General features: G+C 48.7%; 1 protein-coding gene and 1 non-coding gene across 3 annotated transcripts; one reads left to right on the forward strand and one right to left on the reverse strand.

The window, feature by feature from the left end:
• Positions 1–1,306: 1,306 nt before the first annotated feature.
• GPR143 (G protein-coupled receptor 143) lies at positions 1,307–24,317 on the reverse strand. Of its 2 annotated transcripts, XM_040465498.1 has the most exons (8): positions 23,956–24,266; positions 18,736–18,845; positions 17,352–17,446; positions 10,798–10,890; positions 7,590–7,699; positions 4,998–5,106; positions 3,540–3,657; positions 1,308–1,849 (listed from the first exon to the last, which is right to left on the reverse strand). In XM_040465498.1, exons 1-8 carry the CDS (start codon positions 24,221–24,223, stop codon positions 1,460–1,462), a joined length of 1,293 nt encoding a protein of 430 aa, XP_040321432.1. In that variant the 5' UTR covers positions 24,224–24,266; the 3' UTR covers positions 1,308–1,459. The 2 variants fall into 2 exon arrangements, with proteins under 2 accessions (XP_040321431.1, XP_040321432.1); XM_040465497.1 differs by lacking the exon at positions 10,798–10,890 and having other exon boundaries at positions 1,307–1,849; positions 23,956–24,317.
• Positions 3,161–3,348, forward strand: LOC121023541 (U2 spliceosomal RNA). Its single transcript, XR_005787448.1, has one exon. It is a non-coding gene; the product is annotated as a U2 spliceosomal RNA (small nuclear RNA).
• Positions 24,318–24,447: the final 130 nt, after the last annotated feature.

Raw genomic sequence — 24,447 nt, forward strand, 5'->3', positions numbered from 1 at the left:
TATTTGTTATTTTAAAGAGAGAGAGAACATGATCCAGGGAGAGAGGCTGAGGGACAGAGAGAAAATCTTAGGTAGGCTCTACGCTCAGTGCCTCTACACTCATGGGGCTCGGTCCTATGACCCCCGGATCATGACCTGAGTTGAAATCAACAATCAGACACTCAACCAACTGAGCCACCCCAGGCATCTCTCTCTCGCTCCTTTTTAGACAACCCATGGGCAACCATAAAATTATACCTACCAAAAACCTAAAGGATCAATCGGCTTGTACGTTACAAACCATCAGGCGAGTTACAACTTTGGGGATGTCAGAGTGGGGATTTTCAAACCTCTCCTCACCAACATTCTGGCTAAAACAAAACTTTATTAGGAACCTCAACAGGGAGGGGAGTAGTCTGTTAGCAAGAAGTTATTTCATAAGTTACAGTCTGGATTGTAAAAAAAAAAAAAAAACAACAACAGATATAATCAATTAGATCCATGAGGCCACTTTAGTCAACACAAAAAACTCTGAGACGAAAAACTGACATCTCCAAGACAGTCTCCATCACACTCGAACATCTAACTTTTTCTATTTTTGATCTGATAAATAAATAGCACCGTAACCTGGAAATTCAGTTCCACACAGCGACGGAGCTGAAAACGTGATGGTTTCAGGTAGCACTTCTTCCCATGTGAGGCCAGTTTTCACTGAAACCAAGAGGGCGGGCAAATGTTTCTCTGAGCTAACCCAGGAGGACAGATTAAAGGGCTGTGGGCCTGGATGGGTTAGTATTTGGTTACCAACGCATTTCAGTATGCGCAGTTCTCCCCACAGGATTTCATGCCAATTCTGGAAGTGAATCATTTCCTAGATGCCTAAACGTCCACACTAGGATTCCACAGAACGCAGTCTGATGACCACAGAGAGGTCTGCAGACCCCAGCACTCAAGTCTTTCAGTGAAAAGGACAGATGGGAAGAGCCAGCGCTGGCAGACTGGGTCTTCATCTGAAACGTCCCACGTGAGCTGGGCACACCGAACCGTACCTGGAGCCACAGAGGTCCGGTCACACCATTCACGGCCTTACAGCACAGCAGGCGTATGTGATGGGTCTGGAGTGACTATCTCACACTGATAAAGCCATCCAGCCAAGCGGGGGGAACCGCTTACAATTACATAAGTCTTGGGGAGCCTGGGAGGCTCAGTTAAGCGTCCGACTCAGGCTCAGGTCATGATCTTGCAGTTTGTGGGTTCAAGCCCCACGTCAGGCTCTGTGCTGACAGCTCAGAGCCTGGAGCCTGGCTCCGATTCTTTGTCTCCCTTTCTCTCTCTCTGCCCCTCCCCTGCTCACGCTCTGTCTCTCTCTCTCAAAAATAAACATTTTAAAAAATTACACAGGTCTGCAGTGCTTAATAAGTGCCATTAAAATATTAAAAAGACAAGTGGGTAACAGAATACAAGAGGAGCATCATTGCTGCTATTGTAACTTTCCCCTCACACCCTTGAGGGTATTACAGGTGTCACGGACACCTCTCCCACAACACATCACTTCCTGGTTTGATAAAGGACTTCCGGGTGGCCCCGGGGCTCCGCAATTCACCTGCATTGGCAGACAAGGCTCACCTTCAGACAACAGGCTCAGGGCCTCGTCGGACACGTGCCCGCCGAGTCGCAGCACCTTCCTGGGAGTGAGGCTCTCACCGGGTGCGCTGGAGCCATCTGGGGACAGGTAGGGCTGCTCCGCGGCAGAGGTTGCCATGGATTCCCACTGAATCTCCTTCCTGGGAGACTGAAACTGCAGGCTGCATCCTGTCCAGCCGTAGAAGGCCAAAGACAAGAGAAATCCCTGGGCTGGGTTCAGTATCGCCTAGGAGGAAGGACAAAAAGACACGAGTTGGCCAGTCTGTGTACTGGGAATTTGAGCATTAACTCCACTCGGATGCTCACTCGGCTGCCTCACTTGGAAGTGACCCGGTTGGCTGCTTCAGGGCAAGACCAAGATTGGCTTTAGGTGCTGTACCTTCAGGAGGAGGCGGGGAGGGGAGAGCTGGAGGGGGTGGGGGGAGGGGATGCATGCGACACAGGGCAATCGAACCGATCCTATTTTCACCCCTGCCAGGCAGCTAGGCTCTCCTACACAGAGATGCTCTCCATCTTGTGCTTCTGAGTCAGAATGTGATTTAACAAAGGTACCTGAGGCTAAAAACGAGTCTAGGGGACGTTCCTCTATTTCCGTGTGCTAAGTACCCATGAAGTAAACCAAAGGAACCAAGAGAAACTCCAAACCAAAGCAAAGAGGTGGAGGCAGTGAATGCTCGTCTTATTATAAAGTTCTCATGGGCCAGATTCTCCCCAGTTCGGAAGCAGCAGAAATATCAATTCCGTACAAGACAACGTCTACCTCTCCGCTAACAGTTTTGTTTTTTCATTACAAATGCAACACAGCGAAAACACTGGGAGGAATCTATTCATGGTGTTTCCACCTTATTTCCACTTTGTGTATTTTTTTTAATGTTTTTATTTATGTTTGAGACAGAGACAGAGCATGAACAGGGGAGGAGCAGAGAGAGAGGGAGACACGGAATCCGAAGCAGGCTCCAGGCTCTGAGCTGTCAGCACAGAGTCTGACGCAGGGCCCGAACCCACGGACCGCGAGATCATGACCTGAGCCGAAGTCGGACGCCCGACCGACTGAGCCACCCAGCTGCTTCACCGCTCTGTGTATTTCTATACGATATTTTTTTCACACATGTTATTATGTAGTTGTAACTAGTGTAATTTTTATATCCTGCGTTTTTCACTTAAAACTACAGATTTCAGGGGCACCCAGGTGGCTCAGCCCATTGAGCGTCCAAACTCAGCTCAGGTCATGATCTCGAAGTTTGTGAGTTCAAGTCCTGAGTCGGATTATGCAGACAGCTCAGAGCCTGGAGCCTGCTTCAGATTCTGTATCTCCCTCTTCCTCTGCCCCTCCCCTGCTAGCACTCTATCTCTACCTCTCTCAAAAATAAACATTTAAAGAATTTTTTTAAATATATTTTCAAAATACTAGAGACTTCATAATTGTCACATTTAACATCTACATAACACTCCACCAGGATGAAAAATTGTAATTTACTTAGCCATTTCCTTGTATTTGTTTCATTTGGGTTGCCTATAACACAATATGGATGATGGCATCGCTTCTTGGCCTTTTGGCTAAGATCAAGTGTGGTATCTGTTCGTATCAGTTTAATAATCGTGGATGATGTTACAAGGAACACCTTCATCCCTATGGCTTTTTCATGGTCTGAAATATTTCTTCAAGTGAAATTCTCTGATATTTTGGGTCTGCTTGAAAGGTCTGAAAAACTGGGCCAAACTGATTTACCAGAGATGTCCCCATTTAATAACGGTCCCAACAATGAATGAGACTAGCTAGCTGGTACATCAAAGCCAGATACAGGTACATACCGTTACATGTTTAACCAACAACACATCATACTTTGGAGTGGTTTTTTTTTTCTCTCTGAACTTTACTTTTCAAGAAAAAAAATTTTTAATCAAGGTTGACCTACCATTATAAACCACGTGGTCTTGGCCGCATTTCTCACAGGTCTCAAAAAGCTCCCGTTGATATCTGGTTGCATTTCAAGATAGAATAAAAGGCTTTCGTTGATGATGTTTGGCAACCAGCTGTCAGAAAGAAAAAGAACCCAGGGTAAAGAGAACATGTAACCCAACTCATCTTTAAATGCCGGCGGTCAGGAAACCTGTCCTCCGAGACCACCAAGTCCTGGAGGGGAATCCACTTGGGCACATGGAGGAACCAGCACATCCAGGATTTAATTTAAGAGACCTAACTCTTTCTGTAAAGCAGAGATCAGCGACTTCTTCCAAGGGTAACATGCAACACCACCTCGGGTGTAAGGCTCTAACGTTATAGCTAATAACTCAAAATTCAATTTTCACTTGAAGAGTAATGTAATAACGTTTTGAGGGAGAGCTGCACAAATCTTGCTATTTCACGTGTGAACTGTTTGATGTTATTGTTGGTAGGCCAACGACATTTAAAATGAGGAGCTGTTGGGGCGCCTGGGTGGCTCAGTCAGTTGAGCACCGGCTTCAGCTCAGGTCACGATCTCACGGTCTGTGAGTTCGAGCCCCGCGTCGGGCTCTGTGCTGACAGCTCAGAGCCTGGAGCCTGTTTCAGGTTCTGTGTCTCCCTCTCTCTGACCCTCCCCCGTTCATGCTCTGTCTCTCTCTGTCTCAAAAATAAATAAATGTTAAAAAAAATTAAAAATAAAATAAAATGAGGAGCTGAGTGTATTTTGAGAGGGAGATCATTTCCATCTCGCCTAGGACAACGTCCAAACAAATCTCCTCCTATCACATCAATTATTAACACCACGAAGGCACGCCCTGTTTTGCAAAGTATTGATTCACCCCAGCAAAAGGTTTTCTGGTTCCCATCTGTTTTGCATGGGTTACAGATCTATTTTCAAAGCATGCACCTGAAACTGGGCAGAATGCCAACTGTGGGGCCAACTGAGGTTTAGAGAAAAATGGCTCTCTCTGTATGTCTTGATGGAACCATGAATCATCCCACCAAAAGATGTGCCCTTGTCCTATATCTTCGCAGATCCAGGAATCCTGGGGTCAAGAATGATACAAACAGGTACATTTTAAAAGTGTGGTCCAGCGTTTTATTTCAGAGTTAGCCCTGGCAGTGGGCCAAAACACCAGATGCACGTTCACGGTATCTGGAAACTAAACTCAGGAGTTGTTTGTTCTGAGGGCTTTATATATAATCTGAGGAGAGATGAGTATCTTTCCAGGAGTTCACAGATTGTGGGCCTGCCTTCCTGTCTCGCGTGTATTTCCTCAAAGGGCACCTAGTGCAGTTTCAAAGATCTCCTTTCCAAAGACTCTCTGCTTTGCAACTTTCGGGCCACACTTAGAAAAGCAAAATGACAAGTTGTTTACGTATCCCTTCCCAGCGGCAATTAAAAAATAAAAAATAGAAGAAAGGTTACCAAATAATTAAAACCAGCATTATTTTGAAAAATCGGATCTTGATCACGGCTCCCATCCGTCTCTCGTTCTCTGTGTAAATGCCTTTTCTTCCTTTTAGTAAAGAGGCCACTGTGAAAAACAGAGGGGAACTGCATGTCACAGTCATTATTTGCATCTCCTGAGTGACAGGGAAGAGAGTCAACATGGACGTAAGCCCGAAAGCAAAGGCAGAAGAGAAGACAGCCCAAGATACGGCCGTTCCTTCCCCCACACTCCAAGCTGGGGTCCTCGCAGACTCGAAGGGACACGGGGTCTTTAAAACGTTCACCTCCCAAGAACTGTAGACTTCCAGAAGAGTTGCAAAGACAGTACAGAGACTTTCTTCATACCTATACCCAGACTCGTTCAACATTAACATCTTACACACCGAGGGTCACATTCGTCACCGGGGAGAAATTAACAATGGTCTGTTACTATTAATTAAGCTCCAAATTTTATTTGGATTTTACTGATTCGAAAACTGTATTTTTAGGGGTACCTGGGTGGCTCAGGTCACGATCTCACCAGTTTGTGAGTTTGAGCACCATGTCAGGGTCTCTGCTGTCAGCATGGAGGCTGCCTCAAATTCTGTCTCTCTCTTGCCTCTCTCTCTGAAAAATAAACATAAAAAAAAATCTATATATTTAGGGGCATCTGGGTGTCTCAGTCGGTTAAGCGTCCAACTTTGGCTCAGTTCATGATCTCACAGATCATGAGTTCGAGTCCCCTATGTGGCTCTGTCAGCTTCAAATCCTCTTTCTCCCTCTCTCTCTGCCCTTCCCCTGCCTTCTCTCTCTCAAACATTAAAAAACAAAACTATATTTTTAAAGGTTTATATTTTCTATTACAAAAATAATGCACACTGTTTTGAAACATTGAGAGATTAAAAATTTCTCATTATAGACAAGTTGGAAAATACTTTACTTTTTAATGTTTATTTATTTTTGAGAGAGTCAGAGTGAGAGCAGGGGAGGAGTAGAAAGAGGGAGACACAGGATCCGAAGCAGACTCCCAGCTGTCAGGCAGAGCCCGACGTGGGGCTCAAACTCACAAACCGCAAGATCATGACCTGAGCCGAAGTCAGATGCGGAACCAACTGAGCCACCCAGGCGGTGCCTCGACAAGTTGGAAAACATTAAAAAAGGTTAGAGGAAAATCAACGAGCTATTGTCTATCCTGAGACAAGCACTGTTAGCATCTTACTGTCGTTCTTATCAGTCCTTTACCTAGACATGATTTTTGTTTGATATAATTGACTCAGTACTTTTATGCAAATCTGTATAAAAAGTTGCTGTACTTAACATGCTGTTTTTATTTTAATTTTATTTTTTTATTTTAGAGAGAGGGAGAGAGTGCACAAGCAGGGGAGGGGGCAGAAGAAGAGAGAGAATCTTAAGCAGGCTCCACACTCAGCAGAGAGCACTCAATCCCATGACACTGGCATCATGACTGGAACCAAAATCAAGAGTTAGATACTCAACCAACTGAACCACCCAGACGCCCCAATACACTGTTTTTAAACGCAACGTGGAGGAAAAAAACTGATCCAAAGAGCCGCATGATTTCCTACTCTTAGGTGGCAGAGCACTTGAAATGTTTTGAAGTTCTACAATCAACCGACCTTTCCATTAAGGGGCGCTTCTTTTTATTTATTTTTTCCTTTAATATTTTTAAATGTTTATTTTTGAGAGAAAAAGAGACAGAGCATGAGCAGGGCAGAGGCAGAGAGGGAGGGAGACACAGAATCGGAAGCAGGCTCCAGGCTCTGAGCTGTCAGCACAGAGCCCGACACGGGGCTCAAACCCACGAACCGTGAGATCATGAGCTGAGCCGAAGTCGGACGCTTCACCGACTGAGCCACCCAGGTGCCCCAAGGTGCACTTGTTCATTCTCATTCTGCACAGGAGAGATCCATGCAGCTTGAGCAGGATGGAGGTTTGCCCCAGGTCACGCCTCCGTGAGGATGGGGTGGAACCAGAATGCCAAGTCCCCAGCCTCAGCTCAGAGTTCTTTCCAGGGCATCCTGCTGGCTCATAACATCCTTCTTACTCAGTTCTTACTATTTGCACCCGACTCCTTTCCTGCACTCTACTTCCTGTTTCCTGCCCAACTGAGTAAAGACACAAGGTCAAGCACCTCACGGGAGTAACCAGGCTCACTCTTCAGGCCATACCCCCTCCCTCCCCCCCCCCCCCCCCCCGGCTCCCCACTCCTCTCCTTACGCTCCTATCTGACCTCCACGGTTTTCCACGGGCACTCCTGGGGCCTCCAAGGCACCCCAAGGGCAGACCCAGGATGAGCCTAGACGGAAGTGAAAAGTCCACTGGCCCTGGCCTTGAGCTATTAAACACTGGCAAAGAACTTGTGTAGCCCATGACCAGATAGGCTTGCTCGCTTTCCCTTATTAAACCTGCTCACTTTCTCCAAGTGTATTGTACTTACGTCTCTAGAGGATGACAAATGACGTCTAGCATCCTAGATGATTCGAGGAGCACAACGCATGCCATTATCTGAGCCCAAGGCATGGGGCCATAGCCCTGGTCACGCACCCAGACAGCTTCCCTGCTGCTCACCTGCGGTCACGGTCTTCCAGAATAGGATGGGGTTGGCCCCCAGGACGAGCAGCAGCGGCAAGTATGTGGTGACATAGTGCGGGATGGCGAGCTCCGGATCCCGTTCACACCTGAGGGAGGAGGACGAAGCCATTCTTGAGAACAAGGCTTTCCCTAAAATATACACCCTTACCTGGAAGGTGAGATCAGAGGGTGAGAGAGAAAAGGCAAATGCGTAAATCTACTTCTGACTCTGCCAGAAAGAAATGTGACTCACACCTTACGTCTGCAAAGGAGCAATCAATCAATCAATCACTGAAGAACAGGAGAGACCAATCATGTTTCTATTTGTCCTGTAAATGTGAGGCCCTCTAGGGCATTCCACGGGGGAGAGATTTTAAAGGTCACTGCTAACAAAAGGAAAGATAGGAAAGGACACTCGAAAAGGGAAAAGGGGAGGCCCCCCACTGGGTCTCTTCAAGGAGAAAAAGACACAAATGGGAATGCAAACTGGTGCAGCCACTGTGGAAAACACTATGGAGGTTCCTCAAAAAATTAAAAACCGAGCTACCCTACGACTCAGAAATTGCACTACTAGGAATTTATCCAAAGGATACATAAGTGCTGATTCGAAGGGGCACGTGCACCCCAATGTTTATAGTGCTGCTATCCACAATACCCAAATGATGTAAAGAGCCCAAATGTCCATCAACTGTCGAATGGGTAAAGAAGACGTGATATACATACAATGGAATACTACCCGGCAATGAAAAAGAATGAAATCTCGCCTTCTGCAACAAAGAGCGTGGCACTAGAGTGTATTATGCTAAGCAAAATAAGTCAGAAAAAGATATCACAGGTTTTCACTCGTATGTGGAATCTGAGAAACTCAACAGATGAACATTGAGAACAGAAGGAAAAATAAGATAACAGAGAGGGAGGCGAACCATAAGACTCTTAAATGCCGAGAATAATTGAAGGTTGATGGAGGGGTGGAGAGAAGGGAACATGGGTGATGGGCATTAAGGAGGGCACTTGTTGGGATGGGCACTGGGCGTGATATGTAAGTGATAAGTCAATAAAAAAAAAAAAAAGGCCAGTCCTGTGAGTAAGATCCAGTCTCTCCCCTTTAGCGCCTCAAAATACCCAGCCCTCCTATTCCAAGGGAAATGCGTTGCCGTGGTTGTGTAGAACAATCGGAGCAGAGGTGCTTTTCAGGGGAAGGACCAGAACTTGTACTGAAGGATCATGGGAATCGTCAGTCAGCAGGTGGGGCAGCAGAGTGCCACACAGGCGCGGCTTCCCCACGTGGGAGCTAGGAGCGAAGAAACACATAACGTCAGAGAGCAACGAGGAAGAGAGAATCAAAGGCAAAGGGGAGAGAGGACTGCTCAGGCCCAACCCAGGGAGGAGGTGGAAAAGCAGATGAGGGAGCAGCCTCTGTGGCCACAGAAGGCAGAACGATAAAAATGCACACACGCACTCTTGTTCTAACGTGCCTGGAGTGGTCCAGGCCAGAAGGGGAAAATGACTGAATGCAAAACAACTTGGGTGGGAAAAACGCACGGCCACCTTTTCTCGCCAGGAGAAGGAACACAACACCATCCCACAAGGCTACCTTCCTTTTCATGGAAGTTTTCATTTTCAGCTGTGCAGGTTCAAGTGTGGTCTGGAAAGGCTTGAGGGGACAAAGAGAATCAAGCAGCAGAAAAGCCATGATTTGGGGCGCCTGGGTGGCTCACTCGGCTGAGCATCTGACTTCAGCTCAGGTTATGATCTCACTGTGGTGGGTTCCAGCCCCGCGTCAGGCTCTGTGCTGGCAGCTCGGAGCCTGGAGCCTGCTTTGGATTCTGTGTCTCCCTCTCTCTGCCCTGTCATGCTCTGTCTCTCAAAAAATAAAATAAACTGCTAAAGAAAAAAAAAAAAAAAAAAGGAAAAAAAGAAAAGCCATGACTCTGACCAAAAGACAAAAGTAAGCGATGATTGAGTGAGTGGGGATAGCAGTTTGCACAGGCCCGGGAGCAGCCTCCTAAGGACCAAGGGGGCACCTGGGAGTGAGCCCCGCAGCGATGGCTCCCTCATGCTCAGGTACAACCTTCCCAGGAGGCTCCAGGAGCCCACGGGTGAAGCGGAGTGATGAAAGCTCCCTTTCCACGATTAACCATTAAGCGCACCCCACTGTAACAGCCACGGACACCGTACTTGTCCTCGTAAAGTTCCTCAGAGCAGCTGTATGGATGCATCCACACAGACTTTGGGAGTATCCGCCATCGAGAAGGCAACACCAATTTGGAGACATCCGAGTAGCTACAAGAAGTCAAAAAAGGGGGAGAAATTGTCCAACCACGAGTCAGCAAACGTCTTCTGTAAGGGAACTTTTACCGTGTTTCATGCTCCATGGGCCACCCATTCTCTGTGAAAACTACTCTGACACTGCAGTGTGAAAGCAGCCATAAACCATGCATAAACAAAGGGCGTGACTGTGTTCCAATAAAACTTTACTGATAAAAACAAGCAGAGGACCAGATTTGTCCTCAGGCTGGGCTGTGATCCTTGTCTACACTGCCCTAAGATCCCAGACAGAGACCATGTCCCCACCTGTTGCAGCTTTCCGTTGGAAGCTAGAGCACACCTCCTTGGAGGGACCGTGAGCCCTTACAGAGGACTGACTGCACTGAGGAGACTTTTGAGGACGTTGAAGAAATACCTAAGACAATTTCAGATTATCTGTTTCCCTGGATCTGTGTTCAGGATAGCGGGAATACAGCCGGAAGAGAAGCGGCAAAGTGAAGCAAGCGGACGCTTAGATCCAGCTCTTCTAAGAGCAATCTTTGGGTTTCTCCAAGCCATTTCGAATTCATCCTTAGGATGTTAAACTCCCCTGCTCATCCAGATGAAGCTGGCCTGAAGCGTAACAACTAAAGGGTGTGCATGAGGAAGCCCCATCGATATGGAGAGAGGAACACGCCTAACGCTGGGTGCACACCCTGACATGAGGACGCACCTCAAGCTGGGTGCACATACTTGCATCCACAGGCACCTACAGAAATGTGAGGGGCTGAGGCGGGGAAACAAACTCCAGGGTACAAGTACCGTAGCGAGCTCCCCAGGACGGGTCTGGGCAGGTCCGTGAACAATGGCCTGACCTGCAAGGTGCCCACTCCGCGTCAGGGCCTGTGTATTTGTCGCCAGAGAACAATGAGTCAGGGGGCAGGGAGTGCCTGCTTACCTGGACACGGACGGGTAGTAGAGCATGACCACTCCCTCCACGCACAGCAGGACAGCCAGGCCCCAGGCCATGATGTGGTAAAGCAGGATGGTGCTAGGACAGAAGCAGAATCAGGGGGCCTGGCCTGAGACGAGCTCGGAGATGCCCAGCCACACAAAGTACCAGACCAACTCCCGGGTCCCCCCCCCCCTCCCCGACCATCGGGAAAAGTTACACTGAGCAAACCCTCGGTAAAGACCTGCCCCATTCTACCTCAGAGTTTTCCTTTTGTAATTGAGATGAAATTCACGGAACATAAAAGTAACCATGTTCAAGCGGAGGCGCTCTGTCGCCTTGGGCAACCTCACATTGTGCAACGGCCTCCTCTGGCCTCCTCTCCCCGGTTCTGAAACAGCTACGGCCCCAGAAGGACGTGCCCGCAGGCAGTCCCCGTTCCTCCCGCCCCCAGCCCCAGCAACTGTCCCTGTTCCTGCCCCCAGTCCCAGCAACCACCCGCCTCCTGTGTGTGTCTTTGGCTTCTCCCACTCTGCACAATCCGTGTAAATGGTGGCACACAACACGTGGCCCTCTGTGTCTGGCTTCTTTCACGTAACAGGAGTCTTTCCAGCTTGACAAGAACAAGGCACTTGAACCTCATCAGTCCTCCTAAGTACCCAGCTCACCCAATAAGCAAGGAGCTCCTATCCCCACACATTCCCAAAGGTGCATCTGTACCTAGAATTCACGGGTCTCAGTGCAAACCAAGGTCTCTGAAGAAATGTGGGTTCGTTCCATGTTCCGGGAGAGCGGGGAGCTCTCCTTTCTCGCCTCCCACCCCCACACCCCACCATTCCCTGCATGCTTAACATTCCTGGACCATCTCTACCCTCTGTCTTTGTCCTCCCACACGCCCCTCCCTTTCCCCCAGGGACTCAGTCAGCCCTGCAGATGGGGTCTGGGAGAGGGGTGCACAGCCATCTGTTAAAGAGCATTTAACCGGCCTCTTCTGTGCCACGGGACGGGGGCCCACGGCTCCGTCGAATGCGCTCACCGTCACCCATGACTGTACCAGGCTCCCGGCAAATAGTGCCACCCCCAACCCACTGGGATTTTAACTCTGAAAACCAGCTGTGTAGGCAAGGGAACGGTCAGGGATCTGAGTGCAAGGGTGCCCTTCCACAAGCAGACAAGGGATGGCACACAGCAATGAGCTGCAGGAAGAAGCAACTTTTCCCAGCCAGTTCTCTGGAAGGCCACAAGGTTCGCGTTAGAACCGGTTCTGGAGCAGCCCTGCCCCTACCTCTCTGGGTTTGGGAGCTGATGGGGTGTGTCCCATCCAGAAGTCAGAGGCTCTGCATCAAAGAAAGAAATGAAAGGAGCAGCTTTCTGCCAAGGCCTGGGTTGTTGAATAGAGCAGGAGCTCCGCATTCCAGAACCTAACCTTGGGCCGAGGGAGCCAGGGGTGTTGTCCAGGGGTGTTGTCCGCAGAGGTGGGAGGGAGCAGGCCAGGCGAGTGCAGGCCTGGTGGGGGGGGGGGGTGGTGGCGGGGGGGAGGGGGGCACAGACTACTCAGCAGTGCTCTGGCCCCAGATGGCCAAGCAGGGAGAGAGCCAGACTGGGCCCGGCTGCTCAGGCAGCAGCCACTTTAATAACCGATGTGAGCCCGAACCCACACCAGGTCATGAGTCTCAAGTCCAATGCATCCACAATCAAGAGCAGCCGGTGGCTGAACATGCTCATCTCTTTAGGTGAGCACTAGACCGTTTTTATGTCCAGGCACACGAGGGCCCTCCCCGGACCCCCTTTCCCCCACACTCCTATTCACAGAGCAAGTCGGGACATCGATTGAGGGCTTTTCCCACGATCTCAAGCAACTTCTGCTGTTGTTTAAAACCTGTACATCCCACGGCTGGAGCCGCAGGAGTTTACATTTTAACTCTAAATCTGTCTTCATGACATTTCTTAGGATTAGGATTAAAAAAAAAAAAAAAAAGATTCTCCTGTGCCAAAGAAAATAGCTAAGGACTGGAAGGATCTAGAAGGGAATACAGACTTTAATCCAGCCATACCTGCAAAGCCTGGCCCCCTGCCCTGGAATTCCTCGGGACCCTCCTGGGAGGCTGCAGTGTCTTAACCGTGGTATCGACCGCACCCTGGGCTCTGGAAGCAAGTTGGCTCTTAACAGAGGAGCCGCACCCACAGCTCTGGCCCCTTGGAGCCCTCACACCAGGAAGCAGGGCTTCTGCCATGACGAGCGGGGCTTCTGGGTCTCCGTGGCTACAGAGCGCCTGTCTTACTGCTCTGCTGTGATCCCCGCTCCTCTTTGATGGCAGAGCCGCTTCACTCTCAACAGTCTTCCTAGTCCTGGGCCCCTGCGCTTGCTCCTGTCCTTGCATCCGAATGTTTCACATCTTTGGCTGTTTGCCTCCCGCACGACCGGCCGGTCCTCGGACGCTAGGCCCTGCCAGCATCCCCTGAAGTGTGGAACCCCCCACCCCTGCAGCCTGCCTGTTCTCACGCTGTGCTCCAAAATGAGTTGCAAACACTGCTGGCTATGAGGAGGGCTTCCTGACGGCCTGTCCTGGTTTCTCAGGGCTCTGCCTGTCTTCTCGCTCCAGAGAGCTCTCGGGCTGCCCGGGCGGACCGCAGTCATCCGTGGGTGGGGGTGGGGGTGAAGCAATACCTCCTCCTGCGACAGAACCAGCTTCCTGGAGGTGCTCCAAGGCTCTTCTCACCTCCACAGCTGGCTGGCTGTGACACCTCTTGTTGTGCCCTAACTCCAATCCTTCCAAAACTGAGTGAGAAAGGTGTCACACAGGAACACACACTTAGCTGCACTGGCCTCTGGGTCAAACACTTCTCATTGTTGCTAGTTGCCTACCCAAAGCCATTTCCCCTTTTTCCTTGGTAAAATAACCTTGATGGCATGCCAAATAGCAGCAGGCTTGCTTAACAGACTATGTTTCCAATCCAACCTCCTCTTGCAGCTGTGACCATGAAACTAAATTCTGTCCATTCCAAAAAAGGAATAGTTGTGTAAAATCCCCAGGGAGGCTGCTTAAAGGGAAATGGCTCAGGAGAAAACAGGCCCCTTATGCATTGCCCCTTCCTCTTTCCTGTGGCCTGGAATGCAGATGTGATGGCTGGAGCTCCAGGAGCTATATTGGGCCATGATGCCTTGAAGATGAAAGTCACACAACAGGACGATGCAGCAAAAGATAGAAGAAGCGTGGGTCCCTGAGGTCCATTATAAGGGCCCGGGATTGCCTACCTCTGGCCTCCTTTGGCATGAAAAAAAAATTTACTTTAAAGTTATTTTATGTATTCTATGTAGCCAAAACTAGTCCTCATTGATATACCTGGTTGGCTGCCCTTGATCTTAACTCTCTTCCCTAGAGAATTGTCAAAACCAAGAATGTCTAGGTTCTGTACACATGTATAAAAGCCTAGGACTGAAAGTTAAAAGGTAGAAGGAACAAGCACACAAATAAACACTAAACTTCAGGCCAGAGACACCAAAGTTACTGATGATGATACATAAGGAATATCAACAATTTTAGAGCAAGAATCTACTTAAGTTTCCCAGTGTGTTCTACAGCCTGAATGTGATTTCTGTTTACTAATTTTGGCTTCTAAAGTGAATTTATTCAGGGGCCCCTGGCTGGCTCAGTCAGTGCAGCAAGCAACTGTTGACCTTGGGGTTGTGAGTTTAAGTCCCATGTTGGATGTAGAGATTAAATCTCGAATCTTGAAAATGGATCAGAGACCTGGGCACCTGGGTGGCTCAGTCAGGTAAGTGTCTCTTGATTTCAGCTCAGGTCACGACTGCACAATTTGAGAGTCGGAGCCCCATGTTGGGCTCCTGTGCTGACAGCATGGAGCCTGCTTTGCATTCTCTGCCCCGCCCCCCTCTCAAAATAAATAAACCTTAAAAAAATAGAATAAAATGGATGAGACCTAAATTGAAGTGTTCAAACCATAAAACTCTTTTTTGGTTCCCAAGCTTGATGCACGAACTCCTACAAAATATTCCAGATAAAGGATCCTCCTCCTTCTGGTTAATCTAGAAGTAATGCAATTCGTAACTCTCTTTGCGGTTAACAACTGTGTGCAACCAATCACAGAGATCACTCTTCAGATATTTTGGGGGGACAGGCTTCAAATACCTTTTGGAAAAGGGCACCTCAGAAATTACAGTAATCTTGGGGCACCTGGGCAGCTCGGTCGGTTGAGCACCCAACTTCGGCTCACGTCATGATCTCACGGTTCGTGGGTTCGAGCCCCGCATAGGGCTCTGTGCTGACAGCTCAGAGCCTGCAGCCTGTTTTGGATTCTGTGTCTCCCTCTTTCTCTGCCTCTCCCCTGCTCACACTGTCTCTCTCACTCTCTCTCAAAAATAAACATTTTTTAAAAATTTAAAAAAATGCCATCAAGTAAAAGACAACCCAATGAACAGAAGATATTTGTAAATCCTGTATCTAATAAGGTACTTGTATCTAGAACCTATATGAAGAACTCTTACAACTCAATGACAAAGACCAATTAAATGGGTGAAGGAACTGAACAGATATTTCTCCAAAAAAAAGTATACAAATGGCAACTAAACATGTGACAAGATGCTCAACATCACCAGCCACCAGGGAAGATACCATTCACACACACACTAACATGGCTAAATTTTAAAAACCAAAGTAACACATGGAAAAGAACAAGTATTAGCAAGGATGTGAGAAACTGGAACCATTATACGTTGCTGCCGACAATATAAAATGGTGCAACCAGCCAGGCTGGAAAGCATTTTAGCAGTTTCTTAACAAGGTTAGAGAATTACGATGTGACCCAGGGTATAAAGCCCCTGAGTACACGATGAAATAGCACGTCCACACAAACATCTGCATACCAGCGGTCACTGGAGTATTCCTTATAGCCAAAATGATGCAAACAACCCACACGTCCATCAACCGATAAATGGATAAAATGTAGCACATCCGCTAAGCCGAATACTATTCAGCAAGGAACAGGAATAAAATGCTAACACCACTGCGCCATGGGTAAAGCTTGAAAACGTCTCGCTAAGTTTAAGAAGCCAGACACAAGGGGAACCCTGGGTGGCTCAGTCGGTTGAGCTTCCGACTTCGGCTCACATCATGATCTCACGGGTTGTGGGTTCAAGTCCCATGTCAGGCTTTGCACTGATAACATGGAGTCTGCTTCAGATTCTCTGTCTCCCTCTCAAAAATAAACATATATTAAAAAACAGAAAGAAACCAGACACAAAATGTCACATATGGAATGAATGTGCTTACAAGCAATACCCAGAACAGGCAAACCTAGAGACAGGGGCCTGGTGGGGGCAGGAAGGGGGGTGGGGATTAATCACTGGTAAAGAGATTGGGGGGAGGTGAGGATTAAAATGTCCTAAAACTAGTTGGTACGATGGTTGCATGATTCTGTGAATATACTAAAAAAACAATGGATTTTGGATTTTAGACACTTAAATGGGTGAACTTTATAAAACTGTTTAAAACAAAACGAAACAAAAAAAGAGCATGGGGCACCTGGCTGGCTCAGTCAGAAGAGCATGTGGCTCTTGATCTCAGGGTTGTGAGTTCAAGCCTCACCTTAGGTGCAGAGATTACTTCAATAAAGTTCAAAAAAAAAACAAACAAACAAAAGTAGGGGGGCACATGCTTCCTGGATGAAGCGTCAGAAGACCCGAGCACTCGTCCCATGCTGCCATCCAGCTTCCCCTTGTCACTCAGGTGCTCTGTTCCCCCAACACACATGCTCACCCCAGCTGCCGTCACAGGGCACAGCGCCCGACAGCCTACTATGTGCCAGGCACTTTCCTCAACCATTCACAGAGCATCGCATGGACTCTCCTGTGACCTGATGCGGTTGCTACTATCCTACATCTGGGAAAACAGAAGTCAGACACGTTAAGAAACTTGCCAACGGCGCCACGGTGAGTGATCCCTATACAGATGGGACTCACCGTGGATGCTCACCGGGTAGCCACCGGGAGCTCCAATGTTCGGCTTCCATATTTGGCCTAAAGTGTGAACACACACTTCAAAGAATCTTCCCCAATCTCTAGATACAGTCAAAACCTGTTTATATTCATGCCAATTCTGTTAGTATGTGTCCAGTTGCAAATATTTAATTTATAGATTACCTGCTGTCATGGTTTAAAATCCTCATTTGGAATCTGCCTTCAGCTTTTTATAAAAACAGCTGCCGGAGGGGCGCCTGGGGGGCTCAGTCGGTTAAGCTTGATTTCGGCTCCGATCGTGATCTCACGGCTCAGGAGATCAAGCCCTGTGTGGGGCTCTGCACCGACAGCACAGGGCCTGCTCGGGATGCTCTCTCCCCCTCTCTCTGTGCCCCTCCCCTGCTCGCTCTTGCGCTCTCTAAATAAACTTAAGAAATAGCTGCCAGACACAATCCTCAAGGGGCCGGCTGACATTCTGACTGTGTCCGCCATACCGAAAACTACTTTGCAGCCCTCAAAGGTACCCCCGACCCCTCTTCATACAACAGAAATTGGGCAGAAAGCTCTAGTTTCTTGTGCATACCTCTGTCCTGCTGATCTCCGGATCACCAGATAGGCGTCGACCGCGTAGCAAAACAGCCACCAGAAGCAGGCACCGTACAACAGCTGGATCCACATCTGTAATCAGGAAGAGCCTGGCATCAAAGCTCCTGGAAACAGGCCCCGGATTGTCCCCATCCGTGAATGGAGCGGGCAGATGCCGGTTTCCTCTGACGTCAGGAAGCAGCACATGAAAGCCCTCCGGAGACACGTGGACAGTCTGGGAAACCAAGGCTGGGGCGTGGCCCAGGGCGGCGTGTGCCTCCATGCTCTGTCCGCCCAGCGGCGCCGGACTAGCAAGCCCGCTGGCCGGGTACACTTGTCAGCACGGGACGTAAAGGCCTCAGATGCACAGCCTTCCCCGGCATGAGGGCTGACAGTGCCTCTGAACGAGAACGAAGGAGCGTGGGCAGGAAAGGTCTTCTGAGCAGAGGGGAAGGAAGGGGCCGGTCTGCTAGAGGCAGCGGGACATTGACCAGCCTCTGGCGCGGGCGGAGACCGCGCTCCCCTCTGCGGCCGGGAAGCAGCGACGGGCACAGGGAGACAGGCTGACGATTCTGCCACAGCTCGGTGCACAGAGCAACAGAGATACACAGATTGAAATAATATATTCCGGGGCGCCTGGTGGCTCGGCGGGTTAAGCGGCCGACTCTTGATTCCTCACGGTTCCGGAGTTCAAGTCCTGCGTCGGGCTCTGCGCTGACAGTGTGGAGCCTGCTTGGGTTCTCTGTCTGCCTCTCTCTGCTCCTCCCCCGCTCTCTCAATAAATAAACTTAAAAAGTGAAGGCACAAATATGTATTTCATTAAGCACAATATATATCCCATAAATCAACAACTTTCATTGTCCTTTCTTTTCCCTTCTTGGCCAGCTGGTTTTAACTGCAGCTCCACCCTAGGTAAGGACTGTATATGTGGGCTCACATACGGTGGGGGGCAGGGGGGAGCCATACTAGCGCAGTGGTCCTCAAATTTAAGTGTCAGTCAGAAGTCCCTGCAGGGGGTGTAACATCACGGCAGACCCCACACCAAGGTTCTGAGAATTTGCATTTCTTTTTTTTTTTTTTTTTAATGTTTATTTATTTGAGAGAGAGACAAAGCACGAGCAGGAGAGGGCCAGAGAGAGGAAGACATAATCCAAAGCAGGCTCCAGGCTCCGAGCTGTCAGCACAGAGCCCTATGCAGGGCTCGAACCCACGAACCGCGAGATCATGCCCTGAGCCCAAGTTGGATGCTTAAATGACCCAGGCGCCCTTGAGAACTTGCATTTCGAACAAACTCCAGTGGGCTGAGACCACACTTGGAGGAACAGAGTGTCACAGGAGCACAGTGGGAAGAAAGGGTTATCAACACAAGCAGGTGGACTTACTGCGGTCCCCACGCAGTACGCAGCAGGCCAAAGGTCCGTCCCATTCACGTCTGAGATGCCCTTGACGAAATCGGGGAATCCCAACCACACCGCAGACCGGAAGACGATCCCTAAAACCGAGTAAGAGGACACAGTCATCCCGCGGGAGATGCATTCCAGGCCCCGCAATTGATGCCGAAACTGCACATTGTACCGGATCCTAGATGGGCCACGTTTTGTCCTTTACGTACATTCCAACGATACGGCCTGCTTTATAAATTAGGCACAGTTAGAGACTAACAACTAGTAAACATCGATAATACGCTGTAATGGAAGTCATGTGAACGTGGTCTCTAAACACCTTACTGTACTCACTCTTCTTCTCGTGAGGACGTGAGATGTAGCGAGGTGAAGCATGCAGGCACCGTGATGTGGTGTTGGGCTATACGGACCTTCCGACAGGGCAGATGACCAACCGCTTCCGGACCAGAATGGACCGTGGGGAACCAGAACCGCGGAAAGAAACTGTGGCTAAGGGTGAGCTACTGTCCTTTGTAATGGTCCTAATTCGTATCTAAAGCCAACTTGCTGCTCTGTTAAAAGTAGATGGTGGATGGGGGCGCCTGGGTGGCGCAGTCGGTTAAGCGTCCGACTTCAGCCAGGTCACGATCTCGCGGTCCGTGGGTTCGAGCCCCGCGTCGGGCTCTGGGCTGATGGCTCAGAGCCTGGAGCCTGTTTCCGATTCTGTGTCTCCCTCTCTCTCTGCCCCTCCCCCGTTCATGCTCTGTCTCTCTCTGTCCCAAAAATAAATAAACGTTGAAAAAAAAATTTTTTTTTAAATAGTAGATGGTGGATGGAAAAAGAGAGAGAGAGCGAGAGAGAGAGAAACAAGGGAGGAAAGAAACGTACACATCGGTGTGTGTACAGAGACAGAGAATAAGATGATCTAGGAATAATTATTTCGGTCACAGAGCAATCCCAGGAATTTTGATTTCAACTTGAACCACCATTAGCCACAATCATATGCCTAATGTAGTTGTTTGCTTACTTGGTATGAAGAAGCAATTATGTGAACAACAACCGGTATTTCTTGGCTATATTTTTCATACCCACGTATTAACCATTCCTGACATTTAAAGAAATGACCGAAACAGCACGATTCTGAAATGTAAAAAAGATAATTCTTTCATTCTTTAAAAAATGTATTTAGGGCCTGGGTGGCTCAGTCAGTCAAGCCTCTGACTTCAGTTCAGGTCATGATCTTGAGGTTTGTGAGTTTGAGCCCCGCGTCGGGCTCTCTGCTGTCAGTGCCCAGCCTGCTTCAGACCCTCTGTCCCCCTCTCTCTCTGCTCCTCCTCCACGAGCACTTCTCTCAAAAATAAACATTTAAAAAATAAAAATAAAAAACAGGGGCGCCTGGGTGATGCAGCTGGTTGAGCATCTGACTCTTGGTATTGGCCCGGGTCGTGATCTCATGGTTTGGGGGGTTGGAGCCCTGCATTGGGCTCTGTGCTGATGCACGGAGCCCGCTTGGGATTCTGTCTCTCCATCAAAAGAAATAAACATTTAAAAAATTATATAAGTAAATAATGCAATTAAGATTCTCACAAATTAGCTCTCCTCAATAATTTGCTCTTGACGTTTATGATTTGTAAGTTTTCCTTGCTATTAAACCCAAATACCTAATTCTCCTCAAAATAGTATACACGCTTTAAGGTATATATTAAGGTTTTTTGTTAAGAAATGTGATATGCTCTAATAACATACTCCGTAGGGGTGCCTGGGTGGCTTAGCTGGTTAAGGGTCCGACTCTTGATTTCGGCTCAGGTCATGATCTCACAGGTCATGGGTTTGATCCCTGCGTCAGGCTCTGCACTCCCAACGCAGACCCTGTTTGGGATTCTTTCCCTCTCCCTCTCTGCCCTCCCCTGCTCCGTGTCTCTCTCTCTCAAAATAAATAAGCTTAAAAAATAATAACATACTATGGAATACAATGCTAAAAAGTAATTGTAAACAGCACGAAGTTTTGTGCTATGTGCTCATGTACACTAATATAGTATGTAACAGACGACTAAGTATACAATACATAACATACTAAATCTATTCTATGTAATACACTGGCAGACTCACGTTGCATACTATACTACCAACTGTATGCTGCATAATGCGTCACCAAATACAATCTGTGTATTTAAATTGTATACAATCTAAATGTAGTGTGATACACTACCAAACGTACATTATATACGATATGAAATTTGTGTTACATAACACACTACTACACGAACACCATGTAATACATCACTAAGGAGGAACTATGCACACTGAGACGTTTAAGATACATCTTCTCGTTATCAAGCACTGCTCACAAAAATAATGCTTTTCTTCCATAGAATGCTTACCATTTACGGCACATAGCATTCCTTCGAGCTCAATAAATGCCCAATGTATTTTTGTAGCGATATGAGCTGATGAATGTCAACTTACTGTGATAAACATTTCACAATATGAGTATGTCAAGTCATTCTGCTATCTTAAACTCTTACAGTGCTCTATGTCAACTGTATCTCAATAAAACCGGAAAAAAAAAAAAAAACTCTGCCCTATGAGATAGGCATCATAAGTATTTTTCAGTGATGTGTCAGTCACCAAGCCTTGCCCTGAATTCTGCTTCTCATTTGTCAATATCACGCAACTCCCTTCCAAAAACAAGCATGTATGCAAATATTATTTCACTGATCCTCAAAAGATATCTGGGTGCATCTTTATTTTTAGATATCCAAGTTATAGAAACTAAATTGCTGTTAAGATGCTTTTCCAGAGGCACCAGGCTGGCTCAGTCAGAAGACTGTGTGACTCTATCTCAGGGTCATGGGTACAAGTCCATATGGGGTATAGAAATTACTTAATTTTTTTAGTATTTATTTAGTTATTGAGAGAGAGGAAGAATATGCAAGTGTGCACTCATGCATGGTTTTGAGGGGCAGAGGGAAGAAGGGAGAGAATCCCAAGCAGGATCCACGTTGTCAGTGCAGACCCCAATGAGGGGCTCGGCTTGAATTCACAAACTGTGAGATCATAACCTGAGCTGAAATCAAGAGTCAGGCATTTAATCGACTGAGCCATGCAGGTGCCCCAGTAAATAAACTTAAAAAAAAAAAAAAAAAAAAAAAGATGCTTTTCCAAAATGTTTCAGCAGAATCAGGAAGAAAACCAATGTCTGATTTATTTAGCCTGCACCAAGATAGTTTTATCCCTAAGAGAAAGGAAGTACTGCTTCCTGTCTGACTCCTGGAGTCTGAGAAAGTGACTAGAGGTTATACAGTATGTACTGGAAGTCAAGTTCCTTGACGGTCTCTGACCACAAGGGCACAGAACTGGAGAACAGCACGCTGAGACAGCCACCTGCGTTGATATCAGCTCAAGGCGGGGTGAAAGCTGCTGCCACCCCCTCAGGGATGTTTCAATACCATCGACAGCCTTCAGCTTCACGAGTAAAATTATGCAAAAGTACATGTCCAAAATGGTCAGCGCCCGTCAGCCAATTGCCAAATGTGGGCAGCATCTAGATCCTGATTCGAACGAACCAACTATAAAATAGCATTTATGAGACAACTGAACATACACCAGGGATGTTAAAGAATTGACTTTCGGGGTGCCTGGGTGGCTCAGTCGGTTAAGCGGCTGACTTCAGCTCAGGTCATGATCTCACGGTCTGTGAGTTCGAGCCCCGCGTCGGGCTCTGTGCTGACAGCTCGGAGCCTGGAGCCTGTTTCAGATTCTGTGTCTCCCTCTCTCTCTGACCCTCCCCCGTTCATGCTCTGTCTCCAAAATAAATAAACGTGGAAAAAAAATTTTTTTCTTTTAAAAGAATTGACTTTCATTATTATTTTCCGGCGACAATACTAGTATAGTATGTATGTTTAATTTTTAATTTACTTAAATTCAAGTTACTTAACACATAGCATAGTATCGGTTTCAGGAGAACCCAGTGATTCACCTCTCACATACGACACCCAGTGCTCATCCCAGCAAGCGCCCTCCTTGATGCCCATCACCCGTCTAGCCCATCCCCCCCACCCACCTCCCCTCCAGCAACCCTCCGTTTTCTGTACTTGAGTCTCTTACAGTTTGCCTCCATTTTTATTTTTCCTTTCCATCCCCTACGTTCATCTGTTGTGTTTCTTTCATTCCACATATGAGTGAGTTCATGTGGTTCTTATCTTTCTCTACCTTAGTTCAATCAGCACAATACACTCTAGGTCCACCCCGCGTCGTTGTGAATTAATCCAGTGGTGGGTGATACCAGGACGGGGTATAGATGAAGTGAGAGCATAGGTCCGAAGGCGGTTCCTTATACAGTCTGTGTGATTTAAGTTGGAAATTTTCCCAAAGTAAAAATGCAAACAAATGGTTTTGGAAAAGAGTTTAGGCTTTACGGGCCACAATTTCTCTGCCATCATCCACCTCTGTCCTTGCAGGGCAAAGACAGCACTAGACAATGCACAAGGGCAGGGCGCGGCTGTGTTCCCACGAAACTACTGAAGGACATGGACATTTAAATTTCATGGGATATTTATCAAAAACATTTCACGAAGTATTTTTCTTTTGATTGTTAAAAACCTTTCGGGCCACAGAAAAGAGGCAACAGGTGGGATTTAGTGTGGGGTCTGCGGTTTGGCCGCCTGTGGTAGAAAACCCAAACCTGAAAAAAATTATGTATTTATACGTATTAGAGGTAGACACATCAAGTTTTCTTCCCGATTCTGCCAAACCGTTCGGGAAACGGTTGTGGATGCACAGAACATTGTCAGTCTCTCACTCGCAGGAGTTATTAGGGAACCGTTGTATTTTCTGGGGTTTTTGTTTAATGGCAACCGCCTGAAGTTTCCCCCAGTAAGCCTGCAATAACGAACACTGTAAACTGTTTCTTCTCTTTAAACAAATGTCCCCTGGGCATAATTTTTACTGCCTGTCTTGTTTCGCTGAGTCCCTCGGTCGTCCTGTCCGGTCCCTAGGGAGCCGCCTCTGTGCTCCGAGTACACACCCTGCCCAACCTCGCGGGCCGCGCACGCTCACCCGGGCACCGAGCAGGTCCGGACCCGCGGGCGGCGCACCTTACTGAAGCAGCCGAGAAGGTCCCAACCCGCGGGCCGCGCGCCTCACCCAGGCACCCAGCAGGCCCCAACCCGCGGGCCGGGCTCCCCCACCCCGGGCGTCGAGCAGGTCCGCGCCCCTTACCCAGGCAGCCGAGCAGGTCGCAGGCGGCGGCGGCGCGCAGGATGCGGACGGAGGCCGGGGCGCGCGCCGAGGCCGGCGGGGACGTGGACGTGGCCCCCGGGCCCGCGGGCCGTCGTCCCGGCAGCAGTTGCAGGAGGCCCAGCGCCAGGCGGCACGCGCCGCCGCCCAGACACAGCGCGTGGAAGGCCCGGGGCTGGAAGCCCAGCACCAGCTGCGTGGCGGCGTCCCGCGTGGGGCAGCAGAAGGTCCCCAGGCGTGGGGAGGCCATGGGCCGTGCTCGGGGACGCGGCTCGGGTGTGCCGGGACCCCGCCGGGCCGCTGGGTCAGGTGCCCGGCCGGCAGCGAGAGGGGGGATCATGTGCCCGGGGCCGCGCCTCCCCTCTCCCGCCCCCGCCCCGGCGCCCGCGCGGGCGGAGAAGGCGCCGACCGGGGTGGGGGCTGCGCGCCCTCGGCGGACGCCACGAGGTCTCACGAGGGGGAGGCTGGGGCCCG

This window comes from Herpailurus yagouaroundi, unplaced genomic scaffold (genome assembly GCF_014898765.1).
Source record: "Herpailurus yagouaroundi ecotype Mexico unplaced genomic scaffold, PumYag 561, whole genome shotgun sequence".
Classification (NCBI taxonomy): Eukaryota; Metazoa; Chordata; class Mammalia; order Carnivora; family Felidae; genus Herpailurus; species Herpailurus yagouaroundi.

Coding starts and splice junctions, on each gene's coding strand:
- GPR143 (XM_040465498.1), bottom strand. CDS start 24,223: ATGGCCTCCCCACGCCTGGGGACCTTCTGCTGCCCCACGCGGGACGCC. Junction 17,447..18,735: donor CGTACTGCGTGGGGACCGCA/GTAAGTCCACCT, acceptor TCCTGATTACAG/ATGTGGATCCAGCTGTTGTA. Junction 7,700..10,797: donor TACTACCCGTCCGTGTCCAG/GTAAGCAGGCAC, acceptor CTCCTCCCTCAG/GTGTGAACGGGATCCGGAGC.